Below are 22,943 nucleotides of genomic sequence, written 5' to 3'. Positions count from 1 at the left end.
CAATATTATTAACCACGGCGATATAACCATCGAACTGTCAAATTTTAACTAAAAGTTAAACGAATCGGTGGAATGGTTCACCACAGCCTAAGCTGTGAGGCGGCTACGTCCCAGTGGGGAATGCAATGCCAACACAAAATATATTGATTTTTGCTGTTGAGACAATTAGATGAGGTGCAAAAACTGATGGGACTCTACAAACTCCATAGGCTGGAAAGGATTAACCAGGGTCAGTTCTCTATACATTTCCCAAGCAGGACGGCGGTTCGACTTCACTTGATTTAAATATACTTTGTTGTATTATTTCATATTACTAAACTTCACTATTTTCCCTATGACTTATATTCCATGTTTTCTTTTGTTTATATCAAAGAGATGGATCCAGATGTAAAATTTTGCTGCTTACCACTGTCCCCGTTCGTCCGTCGGTCCGCGTCCGTTAACCATGTGCTGTCGTCGTCAGTCGATGTGTTATCAGTCCACTTTGTTTGCGTGTGGTATCATCTGCTTTGCTATTTCCGAGTTTTCTATTTTTTCCTTTAGTTACTTTTCGATAAGTTAGATTAATTTGATTTCCCGATAGATTGGTTTATTTGCAGTAGTTGTGTGTTGTTTTATTTTTGCTTGTTTATCTGTTATGCAAGTGTACCTCCGATAATATTTATTCGTAAAAAGAAAATTGCATCTTTTCCAACGACGACGGATTGAACGCATGTCAAGCGCTGCTTTAAAACTGATGTGTTCAACGGTCCTCCAACGCGTTTTGCTCTGAAGTTTTTTTTTCTGTTTCATTTGTCAACAGTTTTTTGTTTGTTTAATTGATTTTACGCTTTTACTGTTTTGTCCTTAGAGTAACTTACAATTTAATGAAATATACATGAATATTTAGACTACTTTTTAGCATTTTTGTATTTTACTTGTTTTTCCTCTAGAAAGTGCTGTTTCTAACGCGAATCAGTTCGCTTCCTTCTAATCTTTTACGTTTCATTCATCAAGTTTTCCAACTTTGTTCACCAAAATGTTCGCGGAAGAACGTCATTCAACATCCATCGTGTTCATCATGAACATCCTCTTCATCACTATTCGTGAGGCCCTAACAGAGTGTAGTAGAGATATTGCCGACGTACTCTTCCCGGCACGAATGCAGTTCTTATTTTTTTTTCAAAGACAGGGGGATGTGGGGGCTGATTATAACTTTTTCATCGATCTATGCTACTGAATGATTTTTTGTCAATTTCATGGATTTACATTTTTTTTTCGTTAGAACATTTTCTAGAAAACATTAAACAAGTTTCGATTCTCCTTTTTTTGCTTCACGGGATTAGTTTTATTTTTTGAAACGAAAAAAAGAACAAAACTTTGTCATATTTCATATAAATATAATAATAATAACAGTTTAAAATCATATCCTTTGATGATTCGTACGATTTGCTTTATATCTTCAGTCGTCCTAGAAAATTACCAACGGGTAAAAGTGTAACACTGTGTTCGAGTGAATCTCTGCGCAAATTTATGAGTGAGTGTAAGTGAGTTAGTGTGTATGATGCGGAAGGACTATGATGTATGTATTTTTATTTGTGTATGGGTATGCGTTATTTGCACAATTCAGCATCCTCTCCTCCACCTTCTAGCATTCTGTCGACTCAATAGATTTCAGAGCAGGATATTTTATTTATTTAAAAATTTCCCTCTAGCTTTATACATTGATGTGTGAGTTAGCTTGACTTTGACTTTTCGGTTTTAATTTGTTTCTGTATTTGTTGATGTTTTAATTTTGTATCAATCGGTTTTTGTATTGCAGTGTATAACATGCATCCCAGTTAGGTAGTGTAATTTTTATCCTCCTTTGAAAAGAAAGGATGATTTCTAGTTTTTGTTTAGTCATTTTTTTGTAAAGATTTTTTTGTATTTTTTATATAAATTTAACTTTGTATTTAATAGCGCTATAGATCATCAGACATAAAAGAGTTCTCCGATTTCAGCTCTTCTAATCTACGAATTTGTTGTCGTAGATACATAATTCTGGAAATAAATAAAAAGATATGAAAGAAGTGTTAATCTTATTGTTGAGCTGTATTTCGACTGTTTATCATTAATGAATCAAATACAGTGGCTGGTTTCCTACCCGCCGTGTATGTGAAAGCCAGCATGAGTTAACCATCCAAAGTTTGTATGGCGAAAGACATCTATAACGCGGGTTTTCTCAACAGTTGGAACTTTTCACGAAAAACTATTTGGTACCAGTTATGTAGGACGGACACCTTCCTACTACGCCTACCAAATATTTTTTCGATGAAGGTGCTTAATTTTGAGAAATCGAGCCTTACATCCGTTTCGCCATACTGATTTCAGAAAGTTAACTCCTAGTGTGCCGCTGTAAGCACGCTCAAAGCAGGTGATTCATTGATTAGGCTGGGATGCCAAAAATGTTCTCGATCTAATCGCTAGAAATCGAGATTTTGTAACCCGGATTCAAACCGTAGACGTCGAGATTAGGAGGCGCGTGATTACATCACAGGCCTATCGCCTCAAGAAAACAATTCACTGGATAGCCAATATAAATCCAGAATTTGTCAAAACAAGGTCTTATGATTTTCATAATTCCATTCTTATGAAATGTTCTCATAAGATTGGCCTTATGAAAATCTGAAGAGCCATTTTCCTCAGTGTATACACCCGATAAGACTGATTTATAAGATAACTTTTCTGCTGATGTGGTCAGCATCCATGGGGCTTTTGGATTGGACAACTTGGTTTGATTTATGCCAAAGCGTGTTAAAACTAGAGGTCTGAATAAGAGAAACGCGGATAGAAAATATGACTTTGCCAACACTGCATTCAATCTTCTTCATCAAAGAGCATCACATGAAAAGGAAGAAGTAGTTTATGTAGCTAAAATTCGCTATTTAATGTGTCCACATCACATGATAATATAATCCAATAAACAATGGAATTTCATTTCATAATCTATAAATGACTTGCATATATTATTGCAAACTAATGTAGAATGCATTCAAATTTGTTTATCTCGCGTAACATATGATTACGGCTTATAAACCAAAACCATGATTTTTGATTTTCTGGCATGAACGATTGCTTTGTAAATTATTCTTCATGCTAGTTAAAACTCCGTACTTGATATCTCTTTAGAAACACATTAATTGCTGTTTTGAGTGAACGTCTCATGAACCATTTGCACCATAGTGGTTTTTAAGTCCTTTGTTGGCGCCCTTAACTACCATGCGGAATGTTTGCTGTTGTTTTTAAGCCGTTCACTTTATATTGTTTATTTAGAAAAACTAGCTTCAAGTTATTTTCAAATGTATATTCTTACTAGGTTTTCGATATATCGCATAGCAGAACTGCTCTGGCTAACAAATCTAAACAAATCCGATGGTGTTAGCAGCTTTGAGCAAACGGCTTAAAAACCAGACGTGTTGCCGATGATGCGAGTAAACGGCGCGATTTTTGTTTTAGCTGAAATTTTGTAGATTTCGAATGGTTTTTCATTTAATCTTGATCTGCTGTTATAATATAACCATTTACGTATAGTATTGACATGGTTTTGGCAATGAAATGAGTTTCTACTTCAATAAATGAATTAAATTAGTCATAGAAAATTTGAACCTCATTTTTCTCGGTTCAGCTTTGTTGGTTTTTCGGCCCTAATCATATGTTGCTCGAGTTATTTAAAAATGGCATAAACACAAATTTAGCCGTTTTCAGTATGTGAGCCAACATTCTGGCTGCTTGACAGGTCTCCTGCTCGATTGGCTGATGTTTTTTGACGGTTCGATTAGCGGCACATACCTATCCGCGTTTCTCTTATTCAGGCCTCTAGATAAAACCATCTGAATAGCGAATACACGTTTCCTAGTTCAAGGAACAACCATTCTCGGAGCGTTTTACTTCGATGGACAGAAAATATGTCGCCTTATTGTTCCATTTAGAAATGCGTGTTAAAACTTTAGGTATCTTCACTTTCTTCTTCTTTGTGCTTCTCATTCAAGACAACCAGTTTGTTTTAATCCTTACATCGACTCGGTGGATGACGGTGAGTGTTTTTACCTAGTGCAATAGGAGTTGGTTCTAGTGAGTCGGGAGTAGTGACTCCATCCTTACACTATTCGGGTTTCCGGGTTTATTTTTTATTTTTTGAAGGCTTATCACTCAGGGAGTGGGGTTAACGCGGTAGGCAGAAGGTCAGACCGCCGGACCCACTAAACCCACCCAAGTAACAGAAAGTACTTTTCCCAAAACGACACCTTTCACAGTGTCGGGTTCTGGGTTCTGGCACATTTTTCTGACGATGTTATCGGTGGAAGTGTTCGTTCCGCATGCTTCCAACATCGCATGCCTCTTCGTTTTGAACCGAGGACATGTGAATCTAAAGTGTGTCCAACAAGGCAAGTGGACTGTATAGACAATATTCGGATTCGGTAGCGAAAAAAAAACGCGTGTTTCTTCTACCGTCAACTGCACAGAAACTATAGTATATTTAATCAATAAGTTGTCTTGGGAAATACAGTTTTTAAACAGGTATCGATACAATGTTGTTGGCTCTACATTAACGACGTACATCTTCCCCCCGTTGAAATGTAATATTTCAATCCCTAATCTTCATCCAATGGCAGTAGGCATATTTCAGTTACTGCTCTCTTACATTCTCCCTTCATCGTTCTCAATGTAACAACTCGAATAACATTATCCTGGCCCGGATGAAGAGCGGTGATTCTGGCGAGCTGCCAGTGCATAGGTGGAGTATTTGGCTCGAAGATTAGCACTATCTTTATATTAGTCGTATCTTGGTAACCTTAAACCATTTTTGACGATTTTGTAGTTCTGGTAAGTACTCGGAGGTTCATCGTTTCCTAAACTCGCTTGTAGGAGTTGCCATCGTGATAATGTAGATTCCTTCAAGTTGATGTAAGATGGTTCTGGGATACACTGCATTTCTCTACCAATGATGAAGTGCGCGGGAGTGATTGCTGTTAGATCATTGGGGTCATCACTACATTGCGTCAGCGGTCGAGAGTTAAGTTGAGCCTCGATCTGCACCATCACAGTTGTCAATTCCTCGAATGTCAAGTTGCGAGAACCCACAATACGCTTCAAGTGAAATTTAACAGATTTCACACCTGCTTCCCATATCCCACCGAAGTGGGGGATCCTCGGCGGAATAAAGCTCCAATCTATCCCCTTAATGCAGCAAAACTCGTTCACCTTCCTTGCATGTTGCTCCTCGGCAAATAGCTTTGCAAGTTGCTCCAACTCAGTTTGCGAACCAACAAAATTAGTGGCATTATCGGAATAGATTTTAATCACCAAACCTCTACGACCGATAAATCTTTTCAGCGCCGCAAGAAAAGCTTCTGTTGTAAGGTTTGACACCACTTCGACGTGTATAGCGCGGGTGCTCATACACACAAAGAGGCAGACGTATCCCTTCGTGATGACCGCTTTTCTCAACCCGGTGTGTGACTTAATGTGGAAAGGGCCAGCAAAGTCGACTCCAGTATGAGCGAACACAGGAGCAGGCTGAACTCGATATGATGGTAGGTAACCCATCAGTTGAGTATTTTTACTGGATTGACCTTGAAGCAGGTGATGCATTCTCTAATAACCTTCCGGATGGTGGATTTTACATTGAGCGGCCAGTATCGTTGACGGACTACTGCTAACAAAGCCTTCTGGCCCGCGTGTAGGTTTTCTTTGTGTTGGTGTCGAATCAACGCTTCAGTGAAAGGATGTTTCGCAGGTAACAAGATCTGGTGACGACTTTCAAACGGTATAAACGCCCGCTTAATGCGACCGCCAACTCGCAAAATTCCATCCTCAGGGTCCATGAACGGGTTCAGACTTCGTAAGCGGTGTTTAGTTTCTGAATCATTCTGTAGCCCCAATATTTCTGGTCGGAAAGCTTCACATTGAACCAGTCGCACAATAAGTTTCAAAGCTTGAGTTGTTTCCTGAACAGTCGGTAGCCCTGTCACTATTTTACGCCTTTTCGAAATGATGTAGTAAGCAAAGCGCACGACGTAAACCATACAACGCTGCATCTTCATAAAGTTGCTCAACCTCCCAAAGATTGGTAGCCTTTCTACAGAAGTTGTTACTGCCAAACAGGAACTTGGTCGTATCTCTGGTAATTCACTTTCCGGCAGCACGGGTGGTTGAACAATAATATCATCATGACTTTGCAAAATTACAGGACCGTTCCACCACACGCATTGGTCGATCAACTTTCTAGGACGCTCACCTCGTGATATTAGATCCGCTGGATTATGGTTTGTAGGTATGTACCGCCAATTGTATTGCTTCGTGAGCTGCTGTATCTCACTGACCCTGTTCGATACAAACTGCTGAAGTGTAGCAGGAGATTTCTGAATCCAGCTAAGAACGATCGTAGAATCGCTCCACAAAGTTATCGAGGAGAAATGAAGATCGATGGCATCAATAACTTTGGCTACCATACGAGATAATAGGACAGCTGCCATTAGCTCCGCTGCAGGGTTAGTTATAACTTTGGCCTTACCAGCCTTTTTTGGTAGAAGTCGGGATTTACTGTACACAAGCTTCATGGTAACAGCACCGTTGTTTTGCACAAGGCGCGTATAGAGACAGGCCCCATACGCATCGTCAGATGAATCTCCGAATCCGTGCAGCTCCAGACGATCCATGTTTTCGCAGATGATCCACCGTTGTATTTTCAGATTGTTCAGTACGTAGAGCTCCTCTCGAAAATTACGCCATCGTTTTGCAAGATGTTCAGGCACTTCGTCATCCCAATTGATGTTCAGCATTCCAACTTCCCGAAATATCAACTTGGCTGCAGGAATTACTGGACCCACAAATCCCAGCGGATCCTCTTCCGGATTCCATGAAATGCCGAGTGTTTTGATGACATAAGAGGTGTTTCCATCCTTCACATTAAAATCGTTTCCTCTCAAATCAGTTGGAATATGCTGTAGAACCTTCTGCGTGTTAGAGCACCATTTGTGCGCTTCAAATCCACCAGAATGTAGCAGCTTCTCGAGTTCTGTGCATAGCTTTACCGTGTCTTCAATTGTATGGCCACCGCTTAAAGCATCATCGATGTAACACGACCGCTTGATAACTGCTGCAGCCGCTGGAAACTCTTGTTGTCCGTCTTCCGCAAGTTTAAATAGTGACATGGTGGCAAGAAACGGCGATGAAGCTAAACCGTATGTAACAGTTTGCAACTGGAAAATCTTAAGTGGAGAAGTGCGCTTCGTTCGGTACAGTATACGTTGATATGGAGTATCGCTAGCATGGACCGAAACCTGTCGGAACATTTTTAGAATATCTACAGTGAAGACAGGTCCAACTTGCAACACATCGTTTATCGAAACACCTGTGGATGTTGGCGCTGACCCATCGAAGACGACTCTTAATTTGGTCGTAAGGCTACCTGGTCGTAGCACGCAGTGGTGTGGCAAATAATAATTGGACCCTGGAATTTCATTCACGTTTGCTTCAATTTCTCGCATATGGCCGAGATCTTCGTATTCCTTGATAAACGCAGAATATTCCTCTTTCAATTCCGGATGATGGTCTAACCTACGTTCCAAACCAAGGAAGCGCCTTTTCGCCATGTCGAATGATTCGCCCTAGTTCATCCTTTCGTTCATTGAAAGGCAACCGTACAGTAAATCTGCCTTCGGAATCTCGCTCGTGGGTACGCAAGAAATGTTCAATGCAGTCATTCGGTATCTTTGTCGTCACAGTACGAAAGTTGTCTGCTCCTTCAATACTCCAGAAACGCCGCAAAGTGGCATTTAAATCTTCTTCTTCGATTACGTTACAGAACATTCTTGCTATGATTGATTTCTTTTCGGATAGCACACCTCCGACTACCCATCCAAGTTCGGTAGCAGAGAGCAATGGAAGATTTTCAGCCAGCTTCATTCGTCCTTCTTTCATCAAATCCCAGAATGTTTCCGCACCCAATAGCATATCCACACGACTCTTCTTATTGAAAGTTGGGTCGGCCAGTGCGAGATGTGCAGGCAAATTCCAGTGCGAAATGTCGAACGATTTCGACGGAAGCTCTTCAGTGATCTTCGGTGCGATTAGAAATTCAAGCTCCGCCGAATACTCCGATTGGCGAGACTTGATCGTAGTTCGTAGAACATGACGGATTCTAGTGGATCCACCATTCAAGCTGCTAACTTGATAATCCGTAGCGTGCTTCTTCAATGCCAACAAATTGGCGAACCTTTCGGTGACGAAATTATTCTGCGAACACGAATCGATTAGCGTTCGACACAGAAATGGCACACTGCTTCGACCGTAAACTAGTACCACAGCCGTCGAAAGAAGAGTCTGTTTCTTCGGAGTAACCACCGTTGTGCACATTGTGATATTCTGTTCACTACGGTCGGTTTCGGGCGTGCCAGCAGAGGGCAGCTCAGAACGAGCTCTACGCTCGTCTGTCAAATGGGAACTCGAATCATCCGGGGACGTTTTCACCTGCGTTTCATCATGCTTCTTCTCTTCTGGGTGCAGCAAGGTATGGTGCCTCTTACTGCATTTCCGGCAAGAGTTCGAAGAAGAGCAATCGGTCGTACGATGCCCTTTCTGCATACAGTTAAAACACAATCCAAACTTTCGGAGATGGTTGTACTTTTCATTAACACTGTTCTTTTTAAATTGTTCGCACTTATACAGTTCGTGTTTGTAGTCACACATGGTACACTTCTGTTCACTTGTCATAGCTAGAGTTCTCGATTTCACTGCCGGTCGAATCGGCTTCATATTGTCCACTGTTTTAGAGTTGGCTTCCATTTTCTCCAGGATCCGGCACTGCTTTTTCAGGAACTCTATGGTTCCGAGGTAATCCAGAAGAATACCGGACTTCTGTTCTCCTTCCCATGCCTTTCGTGTGTCATTGTCCATTTTAGACGACAGGAGATTCAATACCATGCGTTCCCCTAAACCGGACATTGGCAGACCTAGTTTCTTCAACGCTTCAACATTTTTCACACACGTGTCCACAAGCTTTCGGAGATCTACCGAGTTTTCCTTCTGAACTTTCGGTAGGGTAAACAGCGCCTCGATGTGTTTATCTTCGATCAGGCGTTTATCCTCGAACCGCTCAGTCAGAATCGCCCACGCCGCTGCATAATCATTATTATTAATAATGTCTTGGTCAATTATGCCGGCTGCTTTGCCGATGAGGGAATTGCGCAGATGGTACAATTTAATTGCGGGCGATTCGTTATCGTACCGTGCCATAATCGTTTGAAACATGCACTTGAACGAAAACCACGATTCATAAGTTCCGTCAAACGTTGAAGTGGTGCTTTCAACTGAGGGAAGCTTTGGGACACTGTTGGCATGGATGTGGAGGAATATGGTGTTGGCAGCATAGCAGTAACAACTGGTGTTTGCTCCGGTCGACGCACTTCATCCAAGAACATCGCAAGTCGGATGCTCAAATCGTTATATAGCGACTCAAAATCAATGAATCGCTGTTCTTGTTCACTTCTCCGTTCATCAGACAGGGCGAGGGCATAAATGGCATTTTGCAGTTCATTATATTCACTATAGCACAGTTCAACTGTTTTTAGGTGTTGTTGCAAAAAATGCACATTGCTCAGGTTAGGGTTCGGTTCTTCATCATTGTCTTCGAGTGCATGTTTAATGCGTGTCAACTTGCCCTTCACCGCTCCTCTCTGATGAATAAGCACTTTAAGTTTTTCTTCCATCATTTTTGTTTTTTCCTTTTGTTGTTGTTCACTGATTTGTTCACCAATGCTGAGTATTGGGCTATTCACTCCCCTATTCTTATTCTCCAATTTTGAAGGCGTTCTAAACATCCTTCGCCATACGCACACACTAATACGAGCGAGTGCTACGAGCCGCGTCGACGAGGCCGAGCCCCACTACATTCGGCTGTTGCGTCAGCCAAATGTTCTGGAATAATCTTTTCCGAGAAGGATCGCGATTTTCGCGTCAAAAATCACGTCAATTGGTCACTGCGCGATGTAATCACAATATCCGGCCTAGAAGGACCACAAATTATGTCCAACAAGGCAAGTGGACTGTATAGACGATATTCGGATTCGGTAGCGAAAGAAAAAACGCGTGTTTCTTCTACCGTCAACTGCACAGAAACTATAGTATATTTAATCAGTAAGATGTCTTGGGAAATACAGTTTTTAAACAGGTATCGATACAATGTTGTTGGCTCTACATTAACGACGTACAAAGTGTTCAGCCGTTTCTGTCACGTCTGGGCATTGCGGACAGGCGGGAGAAGCCGCGTGTTCGAACCTGTGTAGGTACCACTTGAAGCATCCGTGGCCTGTTAAGAACTGTGTCAAGCCAAAGTTTAGCCATCCATACCGACACACTGACTAGGCGATGGGTTCACATTCCCTTAGCCGAGTTATTCCACTCCCTCTGCCCTTTGGCTAGCGTTGCTGCCTTGATATTCCTTCGAGCGTTATCGGTGCCCCTGAGGGCGTAGCACTCCTCGTCTTCCTCCACCACCAGTTTGATAGGCATCATGCCCGCGAGTACACATGCCGCTTCACGAGATACGGTGCGATATACCAGAGCTGTTCGCTCTGGCGACGTGACTTTTAAAGCTCAACTTATCGTCGAGCATCACCTTCAATTGTTTCAGAGATCTCTTGGAGGTGAGGTCGCATCCACCGACTCAAATTGTCGCCTCTTGAACCGATTTTCGGTTGCTAACGACTATCATCTCCGTTTCATGATGCGCCAGCTTGAGCTTATTGCTGCGCAACCATTCCTTCACTAGACTGATCGAATAGGCTGCAGTCAATTCGACCTCCTCGATGGATTCTCCGTACACGTCATGATTACGTCATCGGCGAATCCCACTAACTTGACTCCTGGTGAGAGCATGAACCTCAGCACGCCATCGTACATCATGTTCCAAAGCAATGGACCCAAAATTGATTGCTGTGGGACACCTGCCGGGAATGGGGCGCTAGCCAAGCCTTCGTCTGTCTCGTAGGTAGAACAATACTCGATTCTGAAAGATTCTGATTCTGAAACCACCGATTTAATGGCATTCAGAGTAGACCTTCCTTTTTGTAAGCCGAATTGTTCGCTCGATAATCCTACTACCTCCTCCACATACGGTGACAGCCTGGTCGGGATCAACTTCTGCAGTAGCTTCCCTACCGTGTCTATTAGATAGATTGGTCTGTACGCTGAGGGGTCTCCTGGTGGCTTACCATGTTTTGGTAACAGGACCAAACGCTGTCTCTTCCATATATCCTGGAATGTCCGCTCGTCCAGACACCTCTGCATGGCTAACCTGAACATGTCCGGATTAGTCATTTTGGCTACCTACACCATGTTCGGGATCCCGTCCGGACCAGGTGCTTTTCACGGGTCGACCGTCATTAGTTCCTCTAACGTAACCCTCGCCACTGCTTCGTCATTTGCTCCTACCCTCGCTGCTGGCGGACCGTGGTGCGGGAATAGTGCTTCGATTATCGTCTTCAGCCTTATTGGACATCGCTCGGGAGGTGCCAGTGCTCCTCTTGTTTTGGCCATCACCATCCTATAGGCGTCTCCAAACGTCTGGCTACAAATTGCCTTCATCTCTAAAAAAAATCCTTTTGCTCCTCCTTAGCAAGAGTCTCATCGGTGTTATTTTCTTCTTTTTAGAATGCTTGTCTCATCTCGACTGATGATTATTTAGTCGATAGTTGGATCTCTGAACCGAGACCCTCTATGGTTATTACCATACTCCACGAACGTGAGCTTCTTACCCTTAGGATCAAGCTTCTTGTGTTTCTCAGTTGGCCATTGAACGATAGCTGAGTCCTATTATTTCCGTACTAGAATTCAAATGGCGTCTTTTCGATGGACCTTTGTGAAAAGATGTTTCGGTGGTGTACGGCTGCATTGATGGCCTAAGCCCAGTAGCGATGCGATACACAAACATCGCATCAATTAACACACATAGGGCCATTTCCACGAACGCAACATCCAGTTGTCACGTTCCGCAACTCGGTTTTGATGCGAGGAATAACCTGTTGTATTATAGTTCTGAACAATTTCATTGGCCCGATGTAATTGACCTAAAGCTTTGGTCTTATACAACATTGCCCTGATTTGAACGGATAATGATGGGATTTCTTCTTTGTTTCAAGCAAAATACCATATTGTAGTGGCTGAGGTATCGACAATGGTTTCAAAAAAATCCTGGTCCGCACGATGTCGGTTATTATCGGTGGTAACCTTCAGGTTTCGTTCGGTGTTAGTCTTCAGTTGGTACAGGTTACCTTTCTTCGTTGCAACTGCTGTCTACCACGCTTCGTACCCTCAGCTGAAGTGATGGTTGCACCCGCGTTTTGCTTTAGTTCATCGAAGAAGCTTCCGGTTCTAGGATACTATGAAAGCAAACGGCAAGGGCTTCACTACTTCCCCCCTAGGTTTGTGCTTCAGTGACCCTCCTTCCTCGTCCACCGTGTGTGACAGAATCTTTTTTCATCGTCATCCAAAACAGGTTGGCCTCTATCTCACCGCTTTCGTCGTATCGTCTCCTTGTCGAGTCTCTTCAGGAGTTCGTCATCGTTCTCATATGATGGTGATTCTAGATCGCATTCCATGTAGATTAGGCCGTTCTGCTGTCACTGATCACCTTCCTTTCAGAATTCGGCCAATGGAATGGAAACGGCCTCTGACACGCACTTTCACAGATTCTCCAAAACTAATAGCATGTCAACTTTGAATCTCGAGGCATAGAATCCACCGCTACGGAGATTCACGATACTAATTTTCTGATTATTTCAGTCTTAATTTTTAAACGCTCTTGAAATATTTTGATTTTTTTAGGGAGCTTCACTGAAGAGAGATCACTTTCCATAACGATACTCTTCTCTTCCTCTTCAAATGGAAGCAGTTGACGCGGAGAATGAATTGAGAAAGTTCGGCTACTCTTTTAGAAATTTGGGCTTATCACGGAGGACGACGGAGGTCCTTCGTAGCTTAGTAGGGAAAGCACCTGTCAAGCATATTGGGGTCGAGGGTTCAAACCTCACAGAAAGAAGTGGTTACTCTCCAATAAATTTTTCGAACTAAATCTTTCACATGTAATTGGACAAAAAGTATTTAAACATAGTAATTATCAATCCGGGTGGTTCAATACCAGGAAAATAGGCAATTAGCTTCGATTGAACTGAAATTCTATTTTTTCTTCAATTTTTAAATAAATATAGAAATGCGTGTAGACTTACTGTGCAGATAATACTTACTTCTGTTCTTGCAGCGTCGCCGTTATTTCCGTTATTCTAACTACACTCCTAGCACATTTTAAATCTGCCGATACTTTGCTGCACTGTAGATCACCGAGAATGTGGGCCTCCTCCGACATTTTCTGGACCTGAAACGGAAGCAACATCACGGCACAAGCCAACTTGCCCGCATTAGTTAATTACACGGCAATGCAGTGTTGATGGGAGGTGCAGCTAGTTCGCGACCCGATACTTACCGTCTTTTCCAGTATTTCCGACGGCCATCCCGTCACATGGGATATCAAATCTGCCCGGAAGTACTTCGCTAAACTGGGTGTCAGATTCGGTCCTTGAGATCGGCCACTTTGGGACGATGTCATCACTCCCTGCAGACTGCTCACGGCACTTGTCGTGGTCGTGCTCGTACCGTCCACTGCGAAACAAATTACAACTTAGGATTGGATCTTCAACTGTATGGGCTTATTGTGGCTTACTCTTCCGATGGTCCGGTAACACCAGGTCCATTTCCTGGGTGGGCGTGGGTGGACCATCCCCGCTGAGCAGTTGGCTGCTATTGCTTCCCCCGCTCAGATTGGCCGCCGAATTCGACGAGTTCAGATTGTTGGACTGGTGGTTGCTGTGGTTCAGTAGTCCACTGCCACCGGACGACATCGGCGTCGAGGGGTGTGATAGGTTGGAAACATTGTACAATGGAGAATTCAGTGCGTGTTCCCTGTGGGTGAACAAGGAGAATATGTGATTATTGCAGTAAAACTAGGGATCCTATAATCATTATAGGATCCCTAAGTAAAACTAGTGAATCAGAATGTAGAATGGAGACTTGGCAAAAGTGTTTTCGGAGAATTCTTCGGTGATATTTTTTTGGTTGTTCAATATGATCAGCATTTGGAAATCGTAATTTGAATTTAATACTGCGTATAGGAGTGCTATCAGATTTGTCAAACCGACGTTTAAATCTTTGTTTTTTTTTACCCGAATAGAAATTTACCATTCATCGAATCGGTAATATCATTTAGTTTCTATTCATGGAATTATAATTCTTCAAATAAATGCGTTTCTAATTTTATGATACAGATGGAAAATATGAAATTATTCATTATTACATTTCGATGGACAATTTTATTAGATTGTTTTGCTTGGTCAACTTTCCCAAAGATTTTTTTTGACACCTCTAACTATTTTCAAAAATTTAAAACAAAATATCGAAAAAGTGATGCAAATTATCTTAACCCTTTCTTTTCCACGACAAGGCTTAAAAGGTTTCAATAGGAAGGAATTGCTTTTGAGAAAAATGCTAAGACAAAAAACAGTTTTTGATTACATATAAATCAATATTTACTAAATTGTTTTCGATAGTTTCACTATTTTTTTACAAAAAATGTTATTATAAAGATGTGCAAATATTGGTAGAGCTCTACAGCTACCACATGGGAAGGGAAGGGTTAACATTTGCCCGATTTTCATTCAACAAATAGAATCAAAATAATTTAAACTTATCAATGAAAGGTAAATTTCAATTCATGCCAACCCTCCGCTAGCACACTATAGTCTATAGACCATCAAAATTCATTGAAATCTTATGTCGTTTTCGTTTTTAAGGTGTAGCAACACCGTTTAGTGCAGCATTTTGCACGGCAAAAACGAACGTTTTGAGTGCAGTTGGGTTTGTTTGTTATGAATACCTGTTGCAGGGCTGGTAGTGATGAATGCCGTTCAAAATAGTGACTTTAGTGACCAACGATGACGAAAAAGTGACCAAATAGTGACTTTCAATTGCAGAAAAAGTGACCAAATAGTGACTTTTGTAAGTTTTAAACCGGGGATAGAGCTAGAAGTTGCATTAGCATTTTTATGATATAATTCAAAGATTGCAAACTAGTGTTTTATTTTGATATCCTTATCTAGAATGCTATTAGAAATCAAGTAAAGGTAATAACAACAAAAGGATGAAGATTACTGATACTGGCCACGCTCATCTTCACCATGAGGACAGAGATGATGGTAGCAAGAGGCCAGTGACTGCAACACTCCCATGTACCACGGAGTTGGATATTGAGGATGGTATTCATTGGCAATGTGACCATGGTATCATATTATAGCATCATATTAAGTAACACACCACGTATCTACCCGGCGTCACGGGAACGGGAAGTGAGTTACAAGTTGTTACACAAAATTATGTTGATAATTACAACATTTATTGTTTAATATGAGCTCGAAGTTTTTTTGTATAACAGCTAAAGCAGGCCTGCCCAACCTTTTCAAGCCACGGGCCAATTTTTAGAATTCACACTTGCTGGCGGGCCAGAACATATTCGATACATAACTTCTTGAATATTTTCAAAATTATCAGTGTTTTTTATTCACTAAAAAACGAAACACGATTTTAATGCTTTCAAACAACCGTTCATGTTTATTTTTTTTTCGTCGTTGCATTAGGGATCCATTTGAAACATTTCAGGTAAATTATTCACATCGGTAAACGGTGTTGAAAAATGGAAATTTCGTTACTTTACCAGCCAGCTCTTTACCTTTGCCAGTTAGTTGCTCCCTGTATATTACCGTCCCAAGCATATGTAGTTGTCCCATGTCGTTTTTAGTTGATGGCCTTCTTTCTCCCTGGTGGCCAACAAAAGAATTCATCAACGGATTTAAGGTCTAGAAAGGATTGCTGGCAAGCCTAGCCATGAAGTCTGATAGAGAAATAACTTATCTGAAAAAATCCGACACCGCCAGCATAGAGGGAATGGCATCGTAAAAAAAGACATGGGACAACTATGCTTGGCACGGCAGTATAGGGATCAAGGCTGCCAATTTCTCTGTCATTCGAAGATGACCATCAATTCCTCTTATGAAGACAGTCACCTTTGCCACGTTTTCACGTCAGTATTTTCATCGTTTGTTTGTGAGAACTTTTACTCTTCAACGTGTTCCGGGCAAACTAGTGCTACTGAAGGAGGCTATTTCCTTAGGACACACGATGTACCTAAACAACAATCGAAATGCTTTCCTTAACAAGCTCTTCGTCCTGGAAAGGTTTCACTCGTTTTGCCAAAATATTACCAACAGCAAAATTGGCCCGTACTGCATTTTCTGACTTCGTATTCACTGTATCATTTTTTGAATCAATTAATGGAGATTTGAATTGACTGAGCACTCTACCTTTGAAGCTCTACCAACTTTTGTTCTCTACCTGAGCCAAATATCATAGGGTAAAGTGCCCAATAGTGGACCCCCAACCAATAGTGGACCCTCCAGCCATTTTTGCATTTTCAGCACAATGTAAACATTTTGCTTTGAAATTCCATTGGAAGAACCTACCTTACAGTCCTATGAATTGAATACATGCATTAGAAATGCTATGTAAAGTAAAATTAGATGATTTTTTACAATTCTATGAAAAATAAACACGAGAGTGTCCATTATAGGAATATTTTGGGGGGTCCATAATAGGGAAGAAGAACGTCCCGAAACGAAACATGAAAATCAAATGAAGTGTCGACTACAGGAAAGCAATTTCCTTTTATGGACCCCAAGGGGGTCTACTATAGGGCGAATTCACTCAGACTTTAAAATGTTAATTTCAACGAAAAACGTCGTGTATTTGAGTGTTTTATGTATGTATCGTGAAGAGGAGATGCAGAGCTTGTTATTAGAAATCAAGCAGAATTAAAATGTTGAAAAGTTCTACTCCTTGTGACGGGGAGAGCAAAATTCCGCTACAAGGGGGTCCACTATTGGGCATTTTACCCTATTTCATAGAATGCTTGGATTCAGATGTTATTCGATGAATAAAGCAAAACATTCTGAGCAAGTTAAGAAAACCGGCCTTCCTTCTTTTTTCAACGTAAACGTAAACTACTCGTGCTACTGTTCTACATCAAACTTTTGTGTCTTGAGATCGCTCTATGCAATCATTTCAAATTAGATATAATATAATTTTTCGTTTAGAGATATGATTTAAAACTTACATATTTAATAATGAATAATAAAAAATAGTTTCCCGAGCCAGCTAGAAAAGCTGACGGGCAGAATCTGAGTTAATTTTTCTTACACGCCGCGGGCCACAAAAAATGGAGCCGAGGGCCGCATCCGGTCCGCGGGCCGTACGTTGGGCAGCCCTGAGCTAAAGAATGATATATTGCGATTCTTTTCTAAAATTAGCATACTGGCCCAACGGTTACGCGCCGGGTCCCATGCGCCGAGTTGTGCGCCATGCAAAAAGTAAATAAACGAATGTCAAACAGATGTGAGCTTTCGGTGAGCTTTTCCACATTCGCTTCTAAGGTACGCATTATATTGTCGTCCCTATACAAAAAGATATTCTTTAGTGAAATTGATCGAGTTTTAGTAGCTTTTTTCTTTTCTTTTGCCTGCGTTGCGTTTGGTATATTGTTTGAGTGAATCTTATTAGTGCAATTGAATTTAATTCGTGATGTTATATTCTTCACTTGAAATGAGTAAGTACCACAATATGATAAAATACCTTAGCGGCGCACAACTAAGCGAGGCTGAGGTGAATAAGCAAAATGCTATAATATCTCGAGAATCACAATATAATGATCTAATTGATTCCTAGACGATGAACTATTTGGACTCACAAAGCTTAAAAAACCATTTGTTTTAAAAATATAAACTAATTAAAATAATGAAGAAGTCTTAGAAATACGATTTCACCTGTTATTAAACTATGGTTTAATAACAATTTTAAATGAAGTTTTTAAGATTTTGAACTCGACGTAGCATTCTGAGGAAAATCATTTGTATGGGAGCCCCCCTTTCCCCGGCCCCAAAAACCTCTGTATACACATTTTCATGCTAATCGGTTCTGTAATTTCCAAGTCTATTAGGGTCAGACAGACATTCTTTCTTATGTATATGAAAGAAGATTTTTAAAATCCGACCAATTCATTCATCTCCACTCTAGTTTTTTCGGGTATCTATTCTTAACTGTTGACAAAAAGAATCCTTTTTTTATAAAAAAAAATATATTTCTATAATAATTTCAATCAAAAAGTTTTGCATTACACCATCCTTTTTTAAAGCAATTTTATTCGCGAGTTTTTTTTATACGCACATGTCCTTTATAAATCTTACCGGAGTTAGGAGTACTAAATCACACTAAATATGAACACACTCGTTATGAAAAATAAGCAGCGTCGTGTCATTTTATTTTTCTCTGTGAAGAAGACATTAATCAAGTAATTTTTCTTTCACGACTTCCTGCTTATGATCTGCAACTCATTTTCGTAAAGCCCTTTTTTACGCTCGATCAAAACACCATCTAGCCTAATGGCTTGTGCCAGATTTACTTCTGACATAACTTGCTCTACAATTTCTTTTTCGAGACTCATCCCGAAGGGTTGCAAGGCGGATTTAACGTTGAGAAACATCAAACATCATTGACATGTGATGAAACTGAGGCTGTTCACTATCCTTGTCACTTAACCGCTCACCAACATACGAGATCAATCTTTCGCATTTTAACAAATTCCATTCGTGAAAAAAGGTTATAGTCAACACTCGACATGAATCGAAAATAACCTCACGATTTTCTCAACACACTTGGAACTTCTTTGGTGTATACAAATTTCCCTAATTTTATTTATTGCTACCAAATTCATATTTGGCACAAATGATTTTTTATTTTTAACTTTTTTACTATACGCAAAACTGGCTCTTTTGTGGAGAAGTATGCTCTTTTGCGGGAGAATGGGACTACCCACAAAAGGAGTAAAATTTGATGCATAAAAGGCATAAGTTTTACACCTTTTTCATATTTTTATGCATATGTAAAAGTTAATCATTTGTTAATAAAACATAGTCATAATTGTGCATAATATTTATTCCAATTTGTGTGTAGTCCCATTCTCCCAAGAAAGAGCGAACTTTGAAGTAATATTTGAGTACTTTATATTCAAAAGGCAATGTAAAAATAGTGACTTTAGTGATCATATTCAGAAAAATAGTGACTTTAGTGACTTTTGGATGCTAATAGTGACTTTTTAGTGACTAGACTCGAAATAGTGACCAAGTCACTAAAAAGTGACTCGCTACCAGGCCTGCTGTTGGATACCATAAAAAGAAAACAATAACAACGGGAGAAAGTTGACAACAAACTACACTACACGGCACACTCTGATTTTTTCTGCGGTGCTACACTGCTTGTTTCAGTGCAAGAAAAATGCTACACTGCACGGACAATCTCAGAAACTCATTAATGAGTAAAATTTCACTCTTTTCGAAGAATAAGTGGATCTACTCATAAAATGAGTAAAACATTGTTTACTCTTTAATGAGTAAACGCAATATATGTCAAAAAATGGGGCTTTTTTAACCCATTTACGAGAATGATTCAGAACTTTTAATGGGTAAATTTTACTCGCTTTGGGAATATTTTTTTAGGCAACGACCGATAATTTCAATAATTCTTCTCACTTCAAATAAAAAAGCAAATGAAACCATATAAACACCAAGATAAACACAATAAGTTTATTTAGGTATATGTCACATAAATATAAATTAAAATATGCTTTTGCCAAAGAGTTTCAAGAGACAAGTTTTCCCAAGCCGAAAAAGACGGCATATCTTGGGCGAATTTTTGTCATCTTTTTTCTGGGATGTGCCGTCTTTTTCCTGAATTTCGACCCGGAAATCCTTGTGTCGTTCCGCTGATGGGTTTTCGCAGAAAATTCAGCAATATGATCCATGTTGAACTGTGTCTATTATGTGGCTCTCGTGACACCTGCATGCCGAAACAAATTTTATAGAACATGAGGAATAAAATCGAAGTGAAAAATAAAGCGCATACTTACTTTTGCACGTACTAGCTCTCCCATGTTGTTGACGGTTGTAATATTAAACTTGAGCAACTCAAATAAAATTTAAATTATAGATTTAATATACAAAAACACTTTACTTTTTATTGGAATATTTTTCTCCTAAGTATATTTTCAACCATTTCGGAGTAAAAGATAATCATTTTCCAACCAAAACAACATTCTCAAAATGGGTATTTTTTTACACATTTCAAGTTGTCAAATTTTCCCCATTTTCTGACAGCTACATACTTGAACTAAAAATGAGTACTTTTTTACTCATTAATGAGTTTCTGTGTTTATCCGTGTGGTGTAGCACGAAAATCAAAAACGAACATTTTCGGTGCAAAAGTGTAGCACGAGTGTAGCTACACCGCAAAAACGAAAACGACATTATTATGCATCTCGAGAAAATATAGAATACTGCGGCGTCCTGCTGGCTCCTTCTCAGGTAATCGCAACAGTCACTAAACACGACAGAGTCAATAAAAATCTTACCCACCGTATGCACTTGTCATGATAAACACTCTCCTTGTACACAGTGACTCCGGTTGCCTCTCACTAATACAATCGAGTACTGCTGTCATTTGGCGAAAAGCACGTGGTTTTGTTTTGAGAGGGAAAATTTTTCCTATCTTTTTGCCCGGCGGCTATCTTGACGTCTACCTTCGCAGTCGAGCCTATACGAGAGTAAGACCGCCGCGAAAGTCTAGAAAAAGATAAGCGCGACAATAATTTCAAATTTTGGAATATGATTTGTCGTCAACTTTCAATGCAACCGAACATCAGTCAACTCGAAAGACCGCCAGTGACAATCAAACTGCCAAATAAGCGAAAATCAACTGTGGTAAAGTTGAAAGCCAACAGCTGTCAAAAGAATGCACAAGTGACAACACGAAAAGATGTTTTGTTTTTCGCACCGCTTTCGGTAATTTTCAAATTTGTAACAAAATTACACCAAAACTACAAAATTTAGTTATCCAAAATGAATTGCATCATCACGGGGAGGAATATGAAAAGTAAGTATCATCTTTTGAGTCGCTAGATACTCTCGATCCTAACCTAAATTTTATAATTTCATCCCCATCATCAGTTCTTGCCCGAACGGTGAATTTCTTCTCCAGAATCGGGAATGAGCTATACCTGGAAGCACTTCCAACGGGATTGTCACTCAAGGCCATCAATTCCATAAATACGGCCTACGTGATGGCTAACTTTAGTTTAAAGTATTTCATTAGCTTCCGACAGGGTGCAAACGACCGTTTCGAGGAGAACAACTGCAAAGTTTCAATCAAACCGATGCTGAAGATATTCAAACGGTTGGCCACGATCCAGATCTGCAAAATTTGGCTGCAGGTCGACCGAAAAAAGATTATCTTCCAGTTCCAGTGCAAGTCGGATATTTTGAAGACGCACATCATTCCGCTGCTTGAACATGAGCACATCAATTCGCTGCGTTTGCCGGAAAGCTTCGCCAATAAAGTGGTAGGGGACCATAAAGTGTTCAATAAAATTTTGATGCACTTCCATCGCAACGTCAAAGAAGTTACTTTCGATGTTAAATGCGACGAAACTGTCGTTTCCAATTATATAGAAAATACCAATAAGGACCGTACGACAATGAGGTCATCGCTTTCAATCGGATGCACGGCCTTCAAGTTATATGACTTGGAATCCGATTCAAACATAACGTTCTGCTATAAGGAATTTAAGGCCATGGCTCATTATGCGGAACACAACCGTATGATTGTGGAAATGAACTTTGACCAGGCGGGAGGGCCTCTGATGATACGAATGAAGAAGGACGACGTCCTGCAGATTCGTTTCATAATGGGTACGATGAGACCCCGGCTGGAAAAGCAAAACAGAAGCGTCCAGCGAGCAAATCGAAAGCTGACGGATCAACTAGGTGGGAAGAAAGTAGTGCCCGTGAGAAACGCAGATAGCGAACGCATCGACACGTGTCGAACATCCATCAGTCAGGTAATTTACTAGTTCTACACATGTTCAGAAAAATTACAATCTAATTTTCAACAGGCCAGTGATCGAACGGAAATGTCTGGAGCAGAATCTGTTAACAGTTGCTTACGCGCAGATGACAGTCATCAGCGGACGAATTTAGAGCCTGTTCAACAACAACGAACCCCACAAATAAGACGGAGCGAAGCACCTACCAAGACAAATTCCAACGAAGCTAACAGGGAATCCTTCCTCGATGGTCTCAATACTCTTTCCACGCACCACTCTGCCGATAGTTTTGCTCATCTACCGGCGGTTCCTTTACCGAACAATCCACCCCTGCGGACGGAAGACGATCCAGAATCATACGACATTGTTTTTGCCGGTGATTCCAACGATCCCAATTCCGAAACCCAAAAGCAGCTGGTGGCCACCCCGACTTCCAGCGGCAAACGAAGAAACGATTCTCAGAGCAAACAGAACGCCAAGCGACCCAACCTAACACAGCTTCGTTCAGAAGCTCTTTTCACCGGGCTGGGAGCAGCTCAGCCACTGCCGTCGACGTCTTCTCGGCTCTCGGTGGTCAACATTCCTGAGAGTGTCCCAGAATCCCCCGAGGCGGTTGCTGACCGGAAACGAAAAGAGGACAAAATGAGGCACATATTCCGCAAATGTTTTGAAGATACTTTCGATCCGCGGAAGGTTAACACGGTTTTTGCTGAAAACTCTGATCCGGAGGACAATTGATAAGCTTATTCCCGCTACGGAAACTTTAATATGACATTAATAGTTGTAAACAGAGTGTTTTCGGTGGTTAAGAATAAATTATGTTTCCTTCAACCAAACGTTCACAAAAATGGCTGGTTTTACTTAGGACGTTTTTTGAAAAGTCTTCTTCGAC

General features: G+C 40.7%; 2 protein-coding genes across 5 annotated transcripts in view; one reads left to right on the top strand and one right to left on the bottom strand.

Annotated features, from left to right (window-relative positions):
• Positions 1 to 271: 271 nt before the first annotated feature.
• LOC134225148 (WW domain-containing adapter protein with coiled-coil homolog) overlaps positions 272 to 22,943 on the bottom strand; it is a 56,181-nt gene continuing 33,509 nt past the window's right edge. For 2 of the 4 annotated variants that reach the window (XM_062704990.1, XM_062704989.1), the window contains exons 8-11: positions 13,739 to 13,977; positions 13,502 to 13,677; positions 13,266 to 13,426; positions 272 to 2,022 (exon numbers count right to left, since the gene is read on the bottom strand). In XM_062704990.1, the coding sequence (XP_062560974.1) occupies positions 1,944 to 2,022; positions 13,266 to 13,426; positions 13,502 to 13,677; positions 13,739 to 13,977 (655 nt within the window). In that variant the 3' untranslated portion in view covers positions 272 to 1,943. The remainder of the gene's footprint in view (positions 2,023 to 13,265; positions 13,427 to 13,501; positions 13,678 to 13,738; positions 13,978 to 22,943) is intronic. The other 2 variants (XM_062704992.1, XM_062704991.1) reach the window with 1 other exon arrangement.
• LOC134225150 (cell cycle checkpoint control protein RAD9A) lies at positions 20,928 to 22,899 on the top strand. The gene is made up of 3 exons (XM_062704994.1): positions 20,928 to 21,102; positions 21,177 to 22,066; positions 22,121 to 22,899. The coding sequence occupies exons 1-3, from the start codon at positions 21,069 to 21,071 to the stop codon at positions 22,787 to 22,789; spliced, it is 1,593 nt and encodes a 530-aa protein (XP_062560978.1). The 5' UTR covers positions 20,928 to 21,068; the 3' UTR covers positions 22,790 to 22,899.

This window comes from Armigeres subalbatus, chromosome 3 (assembly GCF_024139115.2).
Source record: "Armigeres subalbatus isolate Guangzhou_Male chromosome 3, GZ_Asu_2, whole genome shotgun sequence".
In the NCBI taxonomy this organism is placed as follows: Eukaryota; Metazoa; Arthropoda; class Insecta; order Diptera; family Culicidae; genus Armigeres; species Armigeres subalbatus.
Note: the sequence above shows the minus strand (reverse complement) of the source record. Positions and strands in the feature narration are given on the sequence as shown.